This window comes from Syngnathus acus, chromosome 2 (genome assembly GCF_901709675.1).
Source record: "Syngnathus acus chromosome 2, fSynAcu1.2, whole genome shotgun sequence".
Classification (NCBI taxonomy): domain Eukaryota; kingdom Metazoa; phylum Chordata; class Actinopteri; order Syngnathiformes; family Syngnathidae; genus Syngnathus; species Syngnathus acus.
Window position 1 is genome coordinate 21,016,164 of NC_051088.1, and position 17,019 is coordinate 21,033,182.

The window sequence follows — 17,019 nt, forward strand, 5'->3', positions numbered from 1 at the left end:
TCAAGTCATTATACTGCGATTTATTATGGAGATTGGTGTGTCAACATTGACTTATCCCAAAAGCCCAAGAAACACCTTAATACAAACAAAAGACTACAAAGTTAACAGGAACCAAAACATGGCAGAAAATAAAAGTAATGTCAAAATTTTCACACAGGGCCTGGTAGCTCTAAAAAATATTTTTGTACAATTAATGTAGAAAAATATATTTTTCTTTATTGTTTTTCCAATTTTTCTACATCTCGTGGCTCAACCACATGAAATGTTGCACTCCAAATGGCCATCAGCATTCTTGGACTGTCTATTTATAGCAATTGATAACACATTTAACTTGATAGTATTATCTAAAGAACTCTGTGTGTGTTTGTGTGCGCATGCGTGCGTGTGTGTGTGTCTCTTGTAGGTGCTTGTTGGTACGTGTGCAGGTCAAATGTGGCGGGCCGAGAAATGTGACCTATCAGTGGCCATGCAGCTGTCACTCTGAAGTTAAGGCATTTGGACGGCGCAACGAGAGAAGCGGGACAACGTAATTGCTCCAAAGTTCTGAACTGTTTTTAAAGGCTCCACATTCACAAAAACCAGGAAGTTGTGGCTCTTGAACATTCCATGTCGAATCTCTGTCTCTCCCTCTCTGTCACCAGACAGAGGGGGGAGTCCAAGTCCTGAAAACGGACCATGCATGGTGACGGCTGCTAATGCTCCATGATCCAGGGCGGACTTACACCTGAAGAAGGACACGCAAAGATGTACTATTTCTCTCCATGGATCTTGTTACTTTAACCCAGGCTTTGCGGGGATGTCCAAAGGAATTCTTATTGGCTGTCAAGGCAATGTCAGGTGTGTATATTTGCGGTGTGGCTATTTTAGAAACGAGTTAAATAGTATTTTTTTTAATCAAACAAGTTCCGTGAAATTACTTTTAATTTAATTTTTATTGTTAATGTTAATTGCAGTATTTGGTGTACATGGAAAAGGAATTGAAATTATTAGTAGCTGAATAATTGTTTGTTAGCTGGAGGAATTAAACAATGCATCATTGTAATTCCTTTACAGTAATTCAGGACAGAATATACAAATGTGGATAAACACACATTGCCCAATACAGTTTTTAATTTCCAAATTAATTTTGAAAGTGTTTGTACTTGACCTTGAAAGGTCAGAATAATGTTGATTTAAACATGAGACTGACATACACCGAAGTAACCAAGATGGCCGCCGAGTATCTCACTTAAAAAAACAACCTTCTCATATTGTACTGTATGTGTTTTTAGTTTCCTGCCGGGTCATCATCGGCGTGCCCCGCATGTCTCAAGGTGTGAGCGTTGAAAGAGTATGAGGCCAGCATCAAGTGCCATCCAGATATAAAGTTCGGCCTGATACGGAGTTTATATGGAATCCAAGATGGCTGAAGTCGCAGCATCCAGTCCGAGTGGAAACATGACCAAAGCTACCAGGTTGAAAAACCAGGTTGTCCCCGACCAGGAGCCCAAGCCACCAGTTTTTGTTCGTAAACTCCGCAAGGCCGCGGTGGGAACGGGCTGTGATATCTGTCTGAGGGTGTCAGTGGCAGGTTTTCCAAGACCGTCACTCACCTGGTACCACAACGACACACTCCTACCTCCTATGAAAGATCAGGACTCAGGAGGGTTGTGGATACGGGACTGCCGTATGCGAGACGCTGGCTTGTACACCTGCGTGGCTGCCAATGAGCTGGGGGAGACCGAATGCAGTGCCATTCTCGCCATAATCGATCTTGGAGAAGGTAACATCTTTTTTTACACTAATCTCTATCTCTCGATCCATCAATCAATCTCTGTCAACTCTATTCTAATCTATCTATGATAGTTGGCTAGCTAGCTAAACGTAGCTAAACCCGCTACCTAGCCAGACTATTTCAAAATGCTTATGTGACGTAGACAATGAAAGCATCAAGGATAGTTTTTTGTGTGTGTGCTTGTCCTGATGCGGTGATGGCCTAGTTGCATCACCAAAATTAGTTAGTGAGAACTCACAAGCATGTGAGAGATAAACGATCCTGCGCATGTGCACCGGTCTGTGTCCCGATGAGATAAAAATGAACCACCCTCCCCCATGTTGAGATCATTAATGATGGAATTTGAATATAGTATTTTGTTTTTAAAAGTCATTTAGTAAAAAACTCAATTTTGTTGCATCCAGGTACTTTGTTTTTGGGTCATAGAGTATCTGTAACTTTTCTTTCGCGCCCTTCCATTCTACATAGTTATTTCCGGCACGGTATGTGCCTTTCTCAGTCAGAGCTCTGATGTGTGCATTCGTCTCCGATTGCACCAGCAGACATCATAGATAATTATAGCACCGGCGCGGTCAAGAAGTGATGCTGTCACTCTCAATCATGTTCAGCGCCATGACAGCAAGGCCAAGGGCCTATCAACGTGCTTTTCTGTGAGAGCCTGCTGCGTGAGGCAAATTTTAAGCAGCCTTTGTTTTTTTTTGTTTTTTTTTTCAAAACAAAGAAAGAAACACATGAAGTAAAAACAATTGTGAGTACTCCAAGGGCAGGACGTTGGATGGACTTAATCGGAACATGCTGACGTCACGAGCGATGTCATGCGGGCCTTCTGTCTGAAGTACTAGCTCCTCCCTCTGGCCCATAGAGCAGGGGTGTCAAACTCATTTTTTTCACGGGCCGCATTGTAGTCATAGCTTCTTTCAGACGGCCATTATGACTGTCAACCCAAATAAATGTATGAGCACCTCATATTATATATACCGTAATTTTCGGACTATAAGTCGCGGTTTTTTTTCATAGTTTGGGTGGGGGTGCGACTTATACTCAGGAGCGATTTATATACATATATATGGTTTTTTTCACTTTTTTGGGCATTTTATGGCTGGTGCGACTTATACTCCGGTGCGACTTATAGTCCGAAAATTACGGTAGTAAAAGCTACAAAACAAACTGACAAATAACTCGTTTTCAAGTCAGACAAGTAAAAACTGGTCAAATATTAAAAAAAAAAAGATATTATTAAAAGTGAGGACAATTTGCAAGTCTAGTAATGACACACAAATTTGATGCACAATTTGTCTTCGCGGGCCACATAAAATGATGTGGCGAGCCGTATCTGGCCCCCGGGCCTTGAGTTTGACACCTGTGACATAGAGCATTGTCATATTTCATTCAGTTTTGTTTACAAAGTGCCAATTCGCCCAAAGAAGTTGTCTTACTTTTTATCATGACTTTAGGGATCATGCTCATTGCTCCTTATCTGTTGATCGCGCAAAGAAAATCTCAAATAAGCAAACACTTTGGCTCCAGAAAATCTACCTTTTAACAAGGCCATATTAGTGTCAAAATACTTTTTAAGTACCAGTAAAGTCTTTCTTGCAACTATGATCTTAAATAACTAAATAAATGTTTTTTTAGCTGCAACTTGAAATTTTTCTCCGCCTTTGATTTGGCGGTTCAATTTCCAAGCCTGAGCTTGTCTTTTAGCTTAGTTAGCTAGCTAGCACTCATTAGCGTGACACACACATTTATTTATTTATTCTATTTTTTTTTTAAATTTATTTTATTACACTTATTTATGTATTTACTTACTTACTTACTTACTTACTTACCTACCTACCTACCTACCTACCTACCTACCTACCTACCTACCTACCTATCTATCTATCTATCTATCTATCTATCTATCTATCTATCTATCTATCTATCTATCTATCTATCTATCTATTTATAACCTCCCAGGTTGGATCAAGAGTTTTAGAATGGAAATATTTAGATACAGATAAAAATCGGACTAAAATTCCCACGGGTGTGTAACGTTATCCTCGTTATCAGCACCACAGAGTTTACTATTGTCGTCTGAGACGTGTGAGCGGCAGAGTCAGCATCGTATTCAGCGTGCTCGAGTTTCCCAGCCCGCACCGCCCTACCTCAAACAGAACAAGCCATCAGAGGACGGCAGAGGACGTACTGTGTCTTAAGAGGGGGTTGGTCCCATGCTATCGGGGAAAGTCCAGCTCAACTGCAGACAGCTGGAATCAAAGTTTGGTTGGACAAGCAGAGCACAGGAGGAGACCGGCCATGGGCTGAGGAGTGTTTTGGACTGTTGTGGTCAGGAGGGAGTCACAGGGGACGTTCTAGTGGGCTTCTGTGTGTGGATCTTGGTAGGGTGGAATGCTGAAGAGGGAACTGCTTGACGCTCGCAAGGCATTGAAGAGTGCGAGGGACTCAACCAGTGGACCAAGGAGCAAAAGCAGCCAACGTAAGTTGTTGTTAGGTCCTCTTCTCTTTATGTTATGTTCTCAAAGTTGTCTTGAGGAACTCCTCCTCCTCCAGTACGTGATGTGTTTGATTGTTTTGTACTTTGGATTGGTTTCTTTCATTTTTTCTCATTCAACATAGTCAACCATAACATTTGCTAGCTGGAGGGTAAGCTGCATTGTGTTTGTTTACCGACTAAGCTTGTGGTTAGAGTGAAAGGAGTGAAAATGAGTTACCCCTCTTGTCTCATTACATAACAGGGAAGGCTTAGAATTATAAAGCAAAATTCAGGCTACGTTTTTTGGACTAGATGTCAAGGAAAATGTGCAGGAAGCTTTTCGTGGATGACATAAGGACATGGCATGTCAGATTACTTGATACCCCCCCTCATCTTGCATGCCGCTTGACATTCTCTAAATGTTACGTTCAAGTGAATTACTGTGCAATTAATTTGATTCCCCCTTGTGACGAGGCAGCTGAAGCAAGATCCGTGGGTGACGCTCCCTGTGGCGTGTCCCTCACTTTGTGGCCCGTCCCCTCGCGCTTCGCTGGGACCCCACTGGGATTTTGTCAGGATTAGATGGTAGGATCGGGTGGCTCGCCACGTGACACAAATTGAACATGCCACGGCTGAAACGGGTCTCCTCAAAGTCTGCTTTGTGCAAACAGAATCAGGTGACACGAGTCTTACACAAGGTTAGCTCTTGGCGTGGTCTTGTCATTTAATTCACTCTTCACTTAACACTGACAAAATTTTCTTCCAAATTGATGCCGTAGCATCAGTACAACTTGATTGTCGCACAAGTCAAACTCTGGCCCCGGGCCAAGTTTGGCCCACAGTGTAATTATATTTGGCCCACAGAGACAAATAATGCAACAACTTTATGTGTCAATACTAAAATTGCAAATTGTCTTCACTTTTACAAAATAGAGGGTTTTCTAGCAATTTCTATTACCATTCTTTTTTTTTTAAATAGGAGAGTTTTTACGATTCTCCGATTCCAAAACTAGTTATGTATCACTTTGTTGTGTAGACTATTCGTATGTGTTCATACATTTATTTGGGTTGACAGTTATTATGCCCCTCTGAAGGAAACTATGACTACCATGTAACCCGCGACAAAAATGAATTTGAAAGAAGGTGATTCATATATACTGCTGACAAAGCGGATTGCCTACACATTGTCCGTCAGTGAAAACTGTATTGATTGGCCTTCTGATGACGTTTCTCGCTATTAGGCCTCACCAGGAGAAACAATGTAACAAAATATGACTGTACCAAGCCTCCCATTGGAGGAGGGCCCGAAAAGCTGGTGCGATGATGGATGTATTGATCCGAGAGCATTTGAGCTCTTTCTTGGGGGTGTATTCTCTATCACGTGTAAAGCACGTGCATCGATTTCTTTGCTCTCCGCCACCTCCCAGCGCTGATGGATAGAGAAGGAGATCTTGGAGGGGGGGGAGCGGTCCAATCCAATCCACAGCCATGCTCATGGAATTCATTCAGTCCAGACACTTTTTCAGAGACACGTGATGTATTGTGAGGTCATAAGACAGCATCGGTTGAGTGGCTCCGATTCACAAGGAGAGTAAAAGTCATGTTTGAATAAGAAGGTAAACAGCGACATTCCTCACTTGACAACGTCGGGGGAATCCAACTGCCTATAAAAGAGGAGCCACCATGGTTACAGATTATTTTTAGACTCATTTGATGAAGGCGGCGGAGGTGTGGAAAGCGCAGATGTGTTTGAAAGGACAATTAAGTTTTGGGGGTGCATGGGGAGAGGTAAGAATCACGAGAAGGGGTGATGCTAATGTTCTCCAAAGTGCGTCACTAGGCAGCATTTTAAACCAAAATGGTGACTAACAGTTCCTTGTTTGAGTTTTACATAGGTCTCTGTTTTCGCATCTGCTTTTCGAAATTGGTCTTCAAATCCCTGAATTCACTTTAAAGGCTCTTTCATACAAGGCAGGTGTCCGAGACGGATAAATAATGGAGGAAGATGGGAATCTTTGGTTTAGAAATAGAATATTTTGTTTTTTGATTGCATTTGCTGTTACTACTTTGAGACAAGGAGTCTTTATTAAGTAAATTAGAATCCTGATATTTTAATTGTGACCCATGTTTGTGTCAACACTTTTTTTCTTTTGATATCTCCATCCCTTCCTCAATTTAGTCTCCTCCATCAGTCACTCGCATCCCCTCCCTGTTTCTCTCCTCTTTTGTTTTTTCCGCCTGCTCTGAAGCCAGCAGTTTTGCTTCTCATCTTGCCTCCTCCAGCGTGGGCCCATCTGCTCCCCCCCGCCTCCCCCTTACGTAGAGACGGGGAGGGTGCCGAGTCAGAGCAGGCTGCTGCTCTCATCGGCGGTCAGATACGCTCAAACACAAAGAAGCCTCAGTCCGGTTCCCTCTGGTTCTTTTCCTCCTCCCTCCTTCCCCCTCCGGCTCCGCTTGTCACCGTTACCTCGACGCCACACGGAAGCCTAAACACGGCTGAATCCCATTTTGCAATCCCCGCCACACCCTTTGTTGCTCAGTCTTAGTGCAAACGTGTGGATGCTACAGGTAATCTTGTTGTCCATCAGACAGGAAGCAGGATGAAGAAAATCTGGTCAAAGAAGAGGTTTCAGGTAAGTCCAAATGAACACAATCTTGTACTTGTTGCACTGATGTTGGGGAGATTTGTTTACCTTTTGAGATGTCTTGCCACCCACCCCCACAATTGAGACATTGGGATACAATTGAGTTTATTAGTGGCAGACATTTGTAGGGTGATTTCAGAAAACAAGCACTCGTCTGTTTTGGTGGTTCACTTGTCATTACAATGACAATAAAAAGGCAATGACAATAAAACGGCAAGAATTATTTTCATTGCTCCCCATCAGGAATGTTGCTACGGCACACCAAATAACAAGGCCGCCCTATATGAAGCTCAAAGTGTGTCAGTAGGCTACGCTCAAATGCGCTCCAGCCACTCAAGCCCGGATGCTGTGTTGATATCAAAATTCTTTGTTTGTCCATTCACCCGTTTGGCGATCACGACAAGCCGCCACACAATAAAGAATAAAAATACTCAGCCAATAGGAGCGCCAAGGAAATGTGGAGAGGAAAGGGGGGGGGGGGGTTGTTTTGTTTCTTTCCATCCATTCCAATGATTCCTGTTGAGTCGCTCTTCATGGTTCTGATTGACAGATTGTGGCCTGCTCACGACTGCACACGCTAAAAATTAAAACACAATGATTTATGGTTGTGGTTTGCTGTCGGGTGGGACTACGTTGCATTTCACTGAAAGCTTAAATCAGTATTTTGAAGCGTCGGGCTACACCGCTGCAAACTACAACCACACTAAATTATATTGTTGAATTTGTAGTGTCAATTAATATCGAGTTTCTTAACCTCAACAATTCAGACCTTGTGATGCAGCTCTTGAAGCAAATTCCTTAGATTGCCAAGGTATGTTGAGGACAGATGAGCATGAAACATAAATGTGTGGCAAGACATGTCACCAAGATGTCAGCCAGGTGGTAGAAGCCTCAGGAATCTCTGATGCCACTCCAAAGCCGTCTCTGTCATTTGATCAAGGCAGATGGATCGAGAGAACAGGGTCACCGGCTTGAATGACAATTTTAGACTTCGCCTCCACCACTGTAATCTGAGTGTGTGAAGCGTCGGTCAAAATAAAACGCTTAGGTGAAGTCAATTGCAAGGGAGAAATCTCAGTTTAAATTGATTTAAAAAAAAAAAAAAAAAAGGCCAGGCTTGCCATTGTGTTTTGCTAAGTTTCTCAAATAGAATCCAACCAAACATAGCTGTGTGTGTTTTTTTTTTTTTTTTACAACTGTTTATGATCGATTTATTACTGGAATAATTTAATGAAAAAAAACATTTAAAACAAGTTTTTGTTATCATTTTCACTTCGAAGGCGGCTCGGTGGCGCACTGGGTAGCATGTCCGCCTCACAGTTAGGAGGGTGCGGGTTCGATTCCACCTCCGGCCCTCCCTGTGTGGAGTTTGCCTGTTCTCCCCGGGCCCGCGTGGGTTTTCTCCGGGCACTCCGGTTTCCTCCCACATCCCAAAAACATGCTTGGTAGGCCGATTGAGCACTCCAAATTGTCCCTAGGTGTGAGTGCGAGTGCGTATGGTTGTTTGTCTCTGTGTGCCCTGCGATTGGCTGGCAACCGGTTCAGGGTGTCCCCCGCCTACTGCCCGATGACGGCTGGGATAGGCTCCAGCACGCCCGCGACCCCCGTGGGGACTAAGCGGTACAGAAAATGGATGGATGGATGGATTTTCACTTCGAGTCAGTGCTAGTCGTTTACTTTACAAATTTATACAAAACTGTACAACTATATTTATATTGCGCATTTCACAACTGCAGCTGTAACTAACAAAACATAACGATGATATTGTTACGTCAGTCGAGTTATTTACTTTCCAAATGTATACAAAACTGCACAACTTTACATATATCTGTAACTAATAAAACAACAATGATGTTGCTATTTCAGTGCTAGTTGTTTACTTTTCAAATGTATACAAAACCGTACAACTTTTTTTATATCGCACATTTCACAACTGCAGCTGTACCTAACAAGGATGTTGTTGACATTGAAAACATTCCAAAAGCGTCACTTTTGACTAACATTTGTTCTCCGTCTCGTTTACAGAGAAGCGGCCATTCCACGCGGACATTTGGCAGATTTACACATGGTGTGTTGTCATTATGAGCTTTTCTCACATCCTCTTCGAGATTGGTCGAGCATCCTCGGCATCCTCCCAGTGATGACTTTTGCTGCTGAACAATGTCCGCATTGTCTGCTTTTAAGTGTCCATCAGCGAGAGTGCCTCGTCTGAGTGTGCATCCACCCCCGCCATGCGATATCTTTGCAATTTAGCTTCCGCATATCACCCGGCCCCCTTGGAGATATCGTGTGCTGATTTTTCTTCCGTTTCTCTTGCTTGACCGTCGAGTCAGTAGTGCGGTTCTGACTGCCCTGCCTGGGATTGAAGCTCTTACAGCTAATTTGATGCAGATGAGCGGATTTACATATTGTCACTATAAAAGACGCTGATGTAGTGATGCTGATTGTTGGTCTTGCAACGGCTCTCCTTACCATTAGGCCGACCTGCTGGAATTATCTAATCAGGATCTGGCTTGATGGCGCGCGGCGCAATGAGGTGCTCTGACCGCTAAACGTTCGTGTCGGGCCAACCGCTGATTTTAAACCTCGAATGGGTACGAAGAGGATTGGTCGTGCGGGTGAGAGGGATGCTGGTTTCCATAGTAACGGTGCTCTCCCGTCTGCCCTCTCTTGCTGCCACTACGGAAGCGAAGTTTTCCGCTCCTGCCGAAAGCAAAGCTACGGTAAACCTGCCTCTTTTGATTTATCACGTCTGCTTTTTATTTCTTCTTCTTCCTTTGTGGTTTCATCTTGTGCTGTGGAGATGTTATTTCACCCACATATCAAGTGGCGGGCATATTTTGTTTTGATGTTCTCTTTTATGTCATTTGTGGTTTCCACACCTTTTGTGTTTCTCTGATATTTTTGTTTACATGGTGGTCTAAAGTGATGTCATTTTATTTGATTTTAAATCCATAGATGGATATCGTCACACCTTAGTTGGCTTCCTTCACTCCTTGGCTTGTAACCATTAAAAATCTGTCCTCGTCATCCTTTTCTTGCCTCACCGGTTATTGATGTCTTTTTCTTTTTTTCATTCCAGACTCTGAGACCACAGAGGATGAGACCACTGAACCCCAGATGGAACCCAAAGGAGGGCTGGGGAGACACCAAGACAAGACCGCCTGGGGTGGACCTTTAGGTATTTAAAAGTATTTTGAGAATAAAATCATTTCGTACACTATCCTAAGAAGAAGTACATTATTAAAGAACCCAACTATAAATGAAATCATAGCTGATGACAAATAAAAAAAAAAATAAAAAAAATCAAGCAAAGTTAACCGAAAGCAAATCAACAAAACGACCAAATGAAATAACAATTATGAATTATAAGCCTTTATAATAAATTCTCTTTCATCAAAAATAATTGATGGGTAGCAATTCATTTTAGGTATAGTAGTAGTATATAAAATTAAATTATTGGTCTGAAAAAAAAAAAAAAACGACCAGACAGAAATAAAAATCTGGCCCTGCAACAGTTTTTTTTAAAGCCAATTTCACTGAATTTTATAATTTATCCACCATGACCTTATCTAAATGTGTTGTGCAAACAAAATATACAATATTGACAAAGTGTATAATTCTTATGTGCAGTCCCAATTTCAATTTTTAGTATTATAAACTGGTTCATGTTATTTATTAATTGTTTATTTCAAACTTGTGGTTCATTGATAATATACTGCAACATGACAGATGCACTTGCCCAGTTTTGGACCGAAGACCTTCCCCAACCATTCATAAAATGTCGCAAAGAAATTTCTTACTTACTCATGGTCTGACATGTAAATCACTCAACACAAGGCTGAATTGAAGCTGTCTGCTCTCACATTCCTCCAAACCCGGCAACAACATGTCTGAATTTAGATCCCAAATATCGACGCCCTTCTCCTCCTCCTCCTCCACCACCACAAGGACACTTCCTTCACTTGCGCTCCGCTCCGTGTTGGCGCTTTGCAAGCTTCTGCGTCGGCGGACCGACACCCCACGCATCCCCGAGAGAAACCGCACTGGAAGAATAGAAAAAATATGCGGGGAGGGTGGGAGGAGATGATCCGTCATTTGTTCTCTTTAAGAAGTAGCTTGCAGGCACAACCACAGTACACAGTATGAATGCAAGACGTGCGAGTAAGAAAAAAAAGAAATTTAATGAATACTCCAGAACTGAAACGGTAAATAATCCCAAAAGTGGATCATTCTCGACTGCGGTATGGATCCATCTATAATTTAGCCATGACCTACAAAACTTGAAATTGACTGCACTTTAAAAGGTCAATCAATAGTAGCATAAGGCGCATTAACACAGCCCTCTGCAAAAGTATTGGAACAGCAATTTGATTTCCTTTGTTTTTTTGTTCAATATTGTACTGAAGACGTTTTAGATGAAAAGATGAATATGAGACAAAAGTTCAGAATAATAAATAATAATAAAAATAATAATAAATGAAACAAATGAAGACAATTTGTAATTTTAGTCTTGACACATGATGTCCATGCGCAATTTGTCTTTGCGGGCCCCATAAAATGATGTGGCGGGCCGTATCTGGCCCCCGGGCCTTGGGTTTCACACCCATGATACAGATCCATTAAACAACTCAAGACAGAGATGGCAGCAGCAGAGTGAATACTAAAGTCGACAAAAACATTTTCTTTGGCAATTTACAGAAAAGAAATTATCAGATGCATTCCAAACTTTTTGCCCGAAATTTATCGTTTTATCTGAAACCCAAAAATCAAACAAAGGAATGACCGTGCCGTCCCATTACTTTTGAAGGGCAGTGTAGGTTTACAAAAATTCTGTTTTTCCATTCCCATCTTCTTGTGGTCCTTCCAGGCGAGGGGGATCGTATGACGGAATATAACCCCGACGCTTGTGATCGCCGAGCCACCCTTCCAGGCTCTCATGACCCCATCGTGGAACGAGAGCTCCGGACGCTGGCTTCCCGTCCTCCTGGGCCCAATATGGACCCCACAAACCCATCCAGGCAAGCTCCTGGCTCCGCGGAGGGCCCCCTGCCTGTCCGTCACCTGGGTGTCGAGCCGCTGATCCGGGCGTCTCACGCTAACCTGGCGAGGCCCGTTCAGGGGTCAGAGGAAAGTGTTTCTGTCGGCAGTGACTACTACGGCAGTATGTTCAGCCTCTACCGGGGGAGAACTTTCTCCATGCCCTTATAGAGTCCAAACTATCGCCCCAAATTTGAAAAGACGCTCAAGCCAAGATGTCATAAATCAATCTCCACGTGGAATATTTTTTTCCATAGACTCTTTGTTTTGATTCCACACTTTCCTTTGACTTGATGTTGCTATGGGAGCATCTAACTCTTCACCGTCACAACGGCGGTGACATGTTTTTACTGCACTGTGAGTGTGTACCTGCTGCACGTTTCTTTTGGAATCTCACCTTTGGATGAATAATTTTTACGCTTGCGGCGGCATGCGTCGGATGCGGGCCTGGTTGAATATTAGCATGAACACAAACTTCTAATCATGACACGGGCTCTCCTTTCTAGGCATGACTTTTTTTTTGGCTGCAACATATTTTTTCTTCACTTGAGCACATTTTGATGACATTTCTGACAAGTTCACGTAAGCTCTTACATGTGACAACTTCTAATTTTATTAGTGTGCCAGTTGCACTTATTTACACCCTGAAACAGAAAAATGCGTATTAAGACTAAACTACACGGACCAACACTTGTTCCCTTCTGAAGCTTCTGGCAAATCTTCAGGAGCTCTAAGTTCACACCTCATTTTCCTCCAACCCTCGTTCCTCCAGGATTGAGAGTGATGAAGACTCACATGGGGGTCTCCCATCTGCATCCTCAAGCTCCCTTCAACCAAACCACCAGGAAGGCCCAAATCTAGACCAGGATGAACGTTCAAATCAGCTTTTTAAAAACAATATGCCGACCAAAGTGGCTCGTGCAGGGCCCAAGTGCTCCGACAAGATCAAAACGTTTGAGGAGCGAAGGGCGAGCATGAATCTGCCAGCAGTTGGATCCATTCCCGAGACCGATGTTGCCGCTCAGAAACGAGCGGCCTTCAAGCAACGAGCCTCCTCGCTGGAGGACAAGATGAGCTACTCGCAACGGGTTCAGGGCTACCAAAACAAGTTCAGTGAAGAACTGGAAAGGATCAAAAAGCTCGCTGGCAGCGTAAGCATAAGAAAGGCTCGTTCGAGTGAGCCGCTGGTGACAGATGAGCTAGGTTCCGTTGACCCGCAAGAGACTAAAAAGACAAACGCGAGGGAGTCGACGACGAAAGGAACGCAGGAACGTAGACCGGAAAGCTTGACTAAAGTTCCTGAAAAAGCAAAGCCCGACTCAATGACAGACCGAGAGCATTACTCATCACAAGGAAGAATGGGGAATATTAGAGTTGCCATGGAGACAGCACTAGTTCACCAGTTGCCAGGGCAACTATTGCCAACAGCCACAAAGACCACACTCACCAGGTTTGGAGGGAATCATCTCTTCTGAAGAATGCCTTAAAGGGAAAGCTAAAACTATCCAATGACTTCATCTGTTTTTTTGTGTTGTGTAATGCAGAAAATCTCCAAATGCTTTGGTTGTCAACTCAGCGGGACGCCAATCACCCACGCCTTCCGTCAGCCCGTTTCTCAAAAGGATGAAAGTGGCCATTCCCGCCATCCTGGTGGAAGATGAAACCAGCAAGATTGAATGTGATGCAGGCCAAATGGAGATGAATCAAGTGAAAAGTGGCTCTGCGGGAGGTAATTGTTTGATTTGTGACACATTATTTATCGCTTCAGAGGTTTTGTTGCTTCAAACGTTATATTAAAAAAAAAAAATGGAATTGTAGCACAGTATGCTGTTAAGCTTAAAGAGAAAGTCACAGCCGATTTTATTTATAAGTGAAAGGGCCCTCCAAATTAGGTCGATATATTTATAAACAATGTACATTGTAAATGTGGAGTATTTCCTAATTGTTAAATATGTCAAGTTAAAAAAACTGCCTTTATTTTAACTTTTACTTGAAAATATTAAAGTAAGTATCGAAGTAATGATGTATATAATTGAATACATATTTTAGATTTTACTTCAAAATATTATAAATAAAATAATATAAATATATAATAATATAATTATCAACAAGTAGCCCATTTACGTGAAAGTGAAATCCAGAAAAGACTCGTTATTTTCAATTATGATAATATAGTAATTCCAAAAGGTTGTCATTTAAATTAAAAATGAACTCTCACTTCCAATGAAGTGGCAAAACCAAGCACGGTTGTTGTTATCTGCTTAATGTAATCATTAAAGTAACTTGTCATCTAACAGTCACTTTTTAAGTCCAATTATGTCTAAAGTAATTAAATTACTATTACAATAACTGGTAAAGTACCCAAGTCACTTTTTAGGTAACTGTGGCAACAGTGATGTGGATGTAGAAATCAAAGTTTAAATCCAAACAAGTAATTTAAAAAAAACAATACCCAGCCAAATAATTTAGTAATTTAAAAAAAAAAAAAAAGTAATTAAAAACAAAAACAATACCCAGCCAAGTAATTTAAAAAAACAACAATGCCCAGCCAGCAGAAAGAGTGGTTACCATGGCAACCCATGACAGGCCAAGCAGCATTGAGAAACCAAATGTGTTGATCGCGTCCATCCTCTCTGTTTACGCATGATGCAGATTTGTCTGCAAATGCAAACGGCCTCACATAGCAGCTTGGGCCCGTCTTGCCATATTTGGCCCGTCAGTCCACCTTGCTGGAGTATTTTTAGCCACCCGCTTCTTCTTCAGGGTAAATGCACACTGCCTCGTGTCCCCATTTGAGTTTTTTATCTGGCTTGATGTTCTCCAGGCAGCGCAAGCTTAAATGATTTGCAGGAAGCAACAGCCTTTTGTTTTTTTTCGGAGCTCCCGCGCACAACATCGCGCAGACGTATAATTGATTCATCTTTCCATCATTCATCTGGTGATCTGACATCGATATCATTTGTACAAAAGTCAGTGTGGCAGTCAGGAAGCCAGGAAGGTCAGATGTTTTATTTACGAGACGCTAGATCAGATGTGAGAGGATGAATGCCCAGAGGAGAATTTATCCTCTGCAAACGTGACTTCACGAGTTGATTCAAGATCAGTTGTTGAATTTTTGGACTGGATTTTTAGATTCCATTACAGTAACTATACAGTAGTCAATTTTATTATTTTTTTTATTTTATTTTTTCATCCGGGCTCCAGATTTTCTTTGTGATATTTGTATGTTGTGCCTGTGCTTGTGTGGCTTTTCCTCTTCCAGTCCTCCAATTTCCATGCAGGTCAATTGAGGAATCCAAATTGTGCTTTGCTTAGAATGTAAATTGTTGTTCTCTATTTAACAGTATAGAAAAAGATGGTCTGCTTCATGGGAACCGAGCCCAAGTCAGTCAGTCAAAATATAAATGCCATGTCATGTTACGTCTAATTGGTTTACGTGTTGCCATTGCCTGGTTTTGTTATTTTTAATAGAAATTAATAATCCGATCGAGTCATTATTTGTGCTTTTACAAACGTTTGCGTCAAACCAAGCAAATAAAGCCCAAAAGAGCTTCAGCAGCAGTGCATGAGAAATTTTGTGAGAGTGCCGGTGTTGCTCCACCATCAGTTAATTCTGACGCAAAGGTTCCAGACAGAGCGTCTGCTCTGGAGCACTGGGAATAAGCGAGTTCATGAGTCAGGCATTAAGAGACTCGTTCATAATCCACTTCGTGCACTGCGCACTTCACTATGCTGCCTCGGCTGATTGTTGGACAAATTAAAGTACAGATTGTTCTGATCTAGAATTTTAACAGCATCTGCTGGTGCTGCTATATTTAGCAACTGAGTAGCAAATACTAAACCAAATGTGGCACTTTCAGTTTGAGATTCAAATATGATTCAAACTAGGTTTCCGTTAATCTTCCAGAGCAAATTGCGAGTCTCCATGAAGACTACCTGAGTCCACGGGTGGCGGCCATGGAACGCATTTCTACTCCAACTAAAAGTGTCCATTTTAAGGAGTCTCCCTCTTTCCAGGTAGGGCCCCTCCCAAAGCAGATATAACATCCAGCAAATGTGTTAAGTACTAAATGTTCTGTTTAAAAAAGGTGGAGCCATGTGACCAAGTCGTGATGGAGGGCCAAGATGTTGTCATCTCTGTAAAAGTTGCCGGGCAGCCCAAACCAATGGTTCACTGGTGATTTGTTTTACGAACACAATGGCCAGACGTGACTTCATGCTCAGTTGAATTACCTGCTAGAGACAACGTCACCGTGTTTTTCCATCCCAGGCTAAAGGACAAGATCCCGGTGAAGACGGGAGGACGCTTCTCCGTGAGGGTGACGGAGGACGGCTCCGATGAGCTCAGGATCATCTCAGCACAGAGGTCGGACGCAGGGCTTTATGTCTGCAAGCTTGTCAGTGACAACGGAACAAAGCAGGAGGAGTGCAGAATCGAAGTCAAAGGTGAGAGAGCTAAAATCCATTTGAATGGCATTGTGACCAATTTGTCTGTGCAGTCTCATAGAAATCCTCCTAAAAAAGGAATCAAAGACCTTTCACTGTTAATGCAAGTTCAAAATTTTATCTATGGAGTCTTCTGATGGATGGAGGGATGGACGGACAGATGTCTTTCATGTGTCCTCAGTCTGCCCCAGCCAAGGCAATAAAAAATTATTCAAATGTGTGTCCTTGATCATCAGCTGCAGCAGAGTTACAGCTGAAAATGATCCGAGAGGTGACAGATCTGAAGGTGGAGGCTGGCGAGTCGGCCATGTTTGAATGTGACATCAGCGGACCTTCAGACGTGGATGTGGATTGGCTCTCCAATGGGAAGCTGATCCAGCCGGCGCTGCTTAATTGCAAGATGCACTTTGATGGTCGCAGGTTAGTTCATTTTTTTTGTTGTTCTGCTTAAAATCTCATCAGCTTTGAGTGTGTTTCCTTCAGTCTTGTAGAAAATATTATTTATTTATTTATTTATTTAAATGCATTACCGTATTTTCCGCACTATAAGGTGCACCGGATTATAAGGCGCACCTTCAATGAATGGCCCATGTTAAAACTTTGTCCATATATAAGATATGTACATTTGGCCCGCGGGC

At 42.4% G+C, this 17,019-nt stretch overlaps 1 protein-coding gene across 7 annotated transcripts in view; it reads left to right on the forward strand.

Annotated features, from left to right (window-relative positions):
- The first annotated feature begins 700 nt into the window (after positions 1-700).
- Positions 701-17,019, forward strand: part of LOC119119659 (striated muscle preferentially expressed protein kinase-like) — a 28,503-nt gene continuing 12,184 nt past the window's right edge. Inside the window, exons 1-11 of one of the 7 annotated variants that reach the window (XM_037246150.1) lie at positions 6,606-6,883; positions 8,921-8,963; positions 9,374-9,489; positions 9,589-9,618; positions 9,978-10,076; positions 11,766-11,916; positions 13,480-13,664; positions 15,843-15,952; positions 16,024-16,112; positions 16,206-16,381; positions 16,618-16,801. In XM_037246150.1, the coding sequence (XP_037102045.1) occupies positions 9,486-9,489; positions 9,589-9,618; positions 9,978-10,076; positions 11,766-11,916; positions 13,480-13,664; positions 15,843-15,952; positions 16,024-16,112; positions 16,206-16,381; positions 16,618-16,801 (1,028 nt within the window). In that variant the 5' untranslated portion in view covers positions 6,606-6,883; positions 8,921-8,963; positions 9,374-9,485. Of the gene's footprint in view, positions 838-1,271; positions 1,763-3,921; positions 4,254-6,605; positions 6,884-8,920; positions 8,964-9,373; positions 9,619-9,977; positions 10,077-11,765; positions 11,917-12,111; positions 13,386-13,479; positions 13,665-15,842; positions 15,953-16,023; positions 16,113-16,205; positions 16,382-16,617; positions 16,802-17,019 lie in introns of those variants that run through there. The other 6 variants (XM_037246147.1, XM_037246148.1, XM_037246144.1 and 3 more) reach the window with 6 other exon arrangements.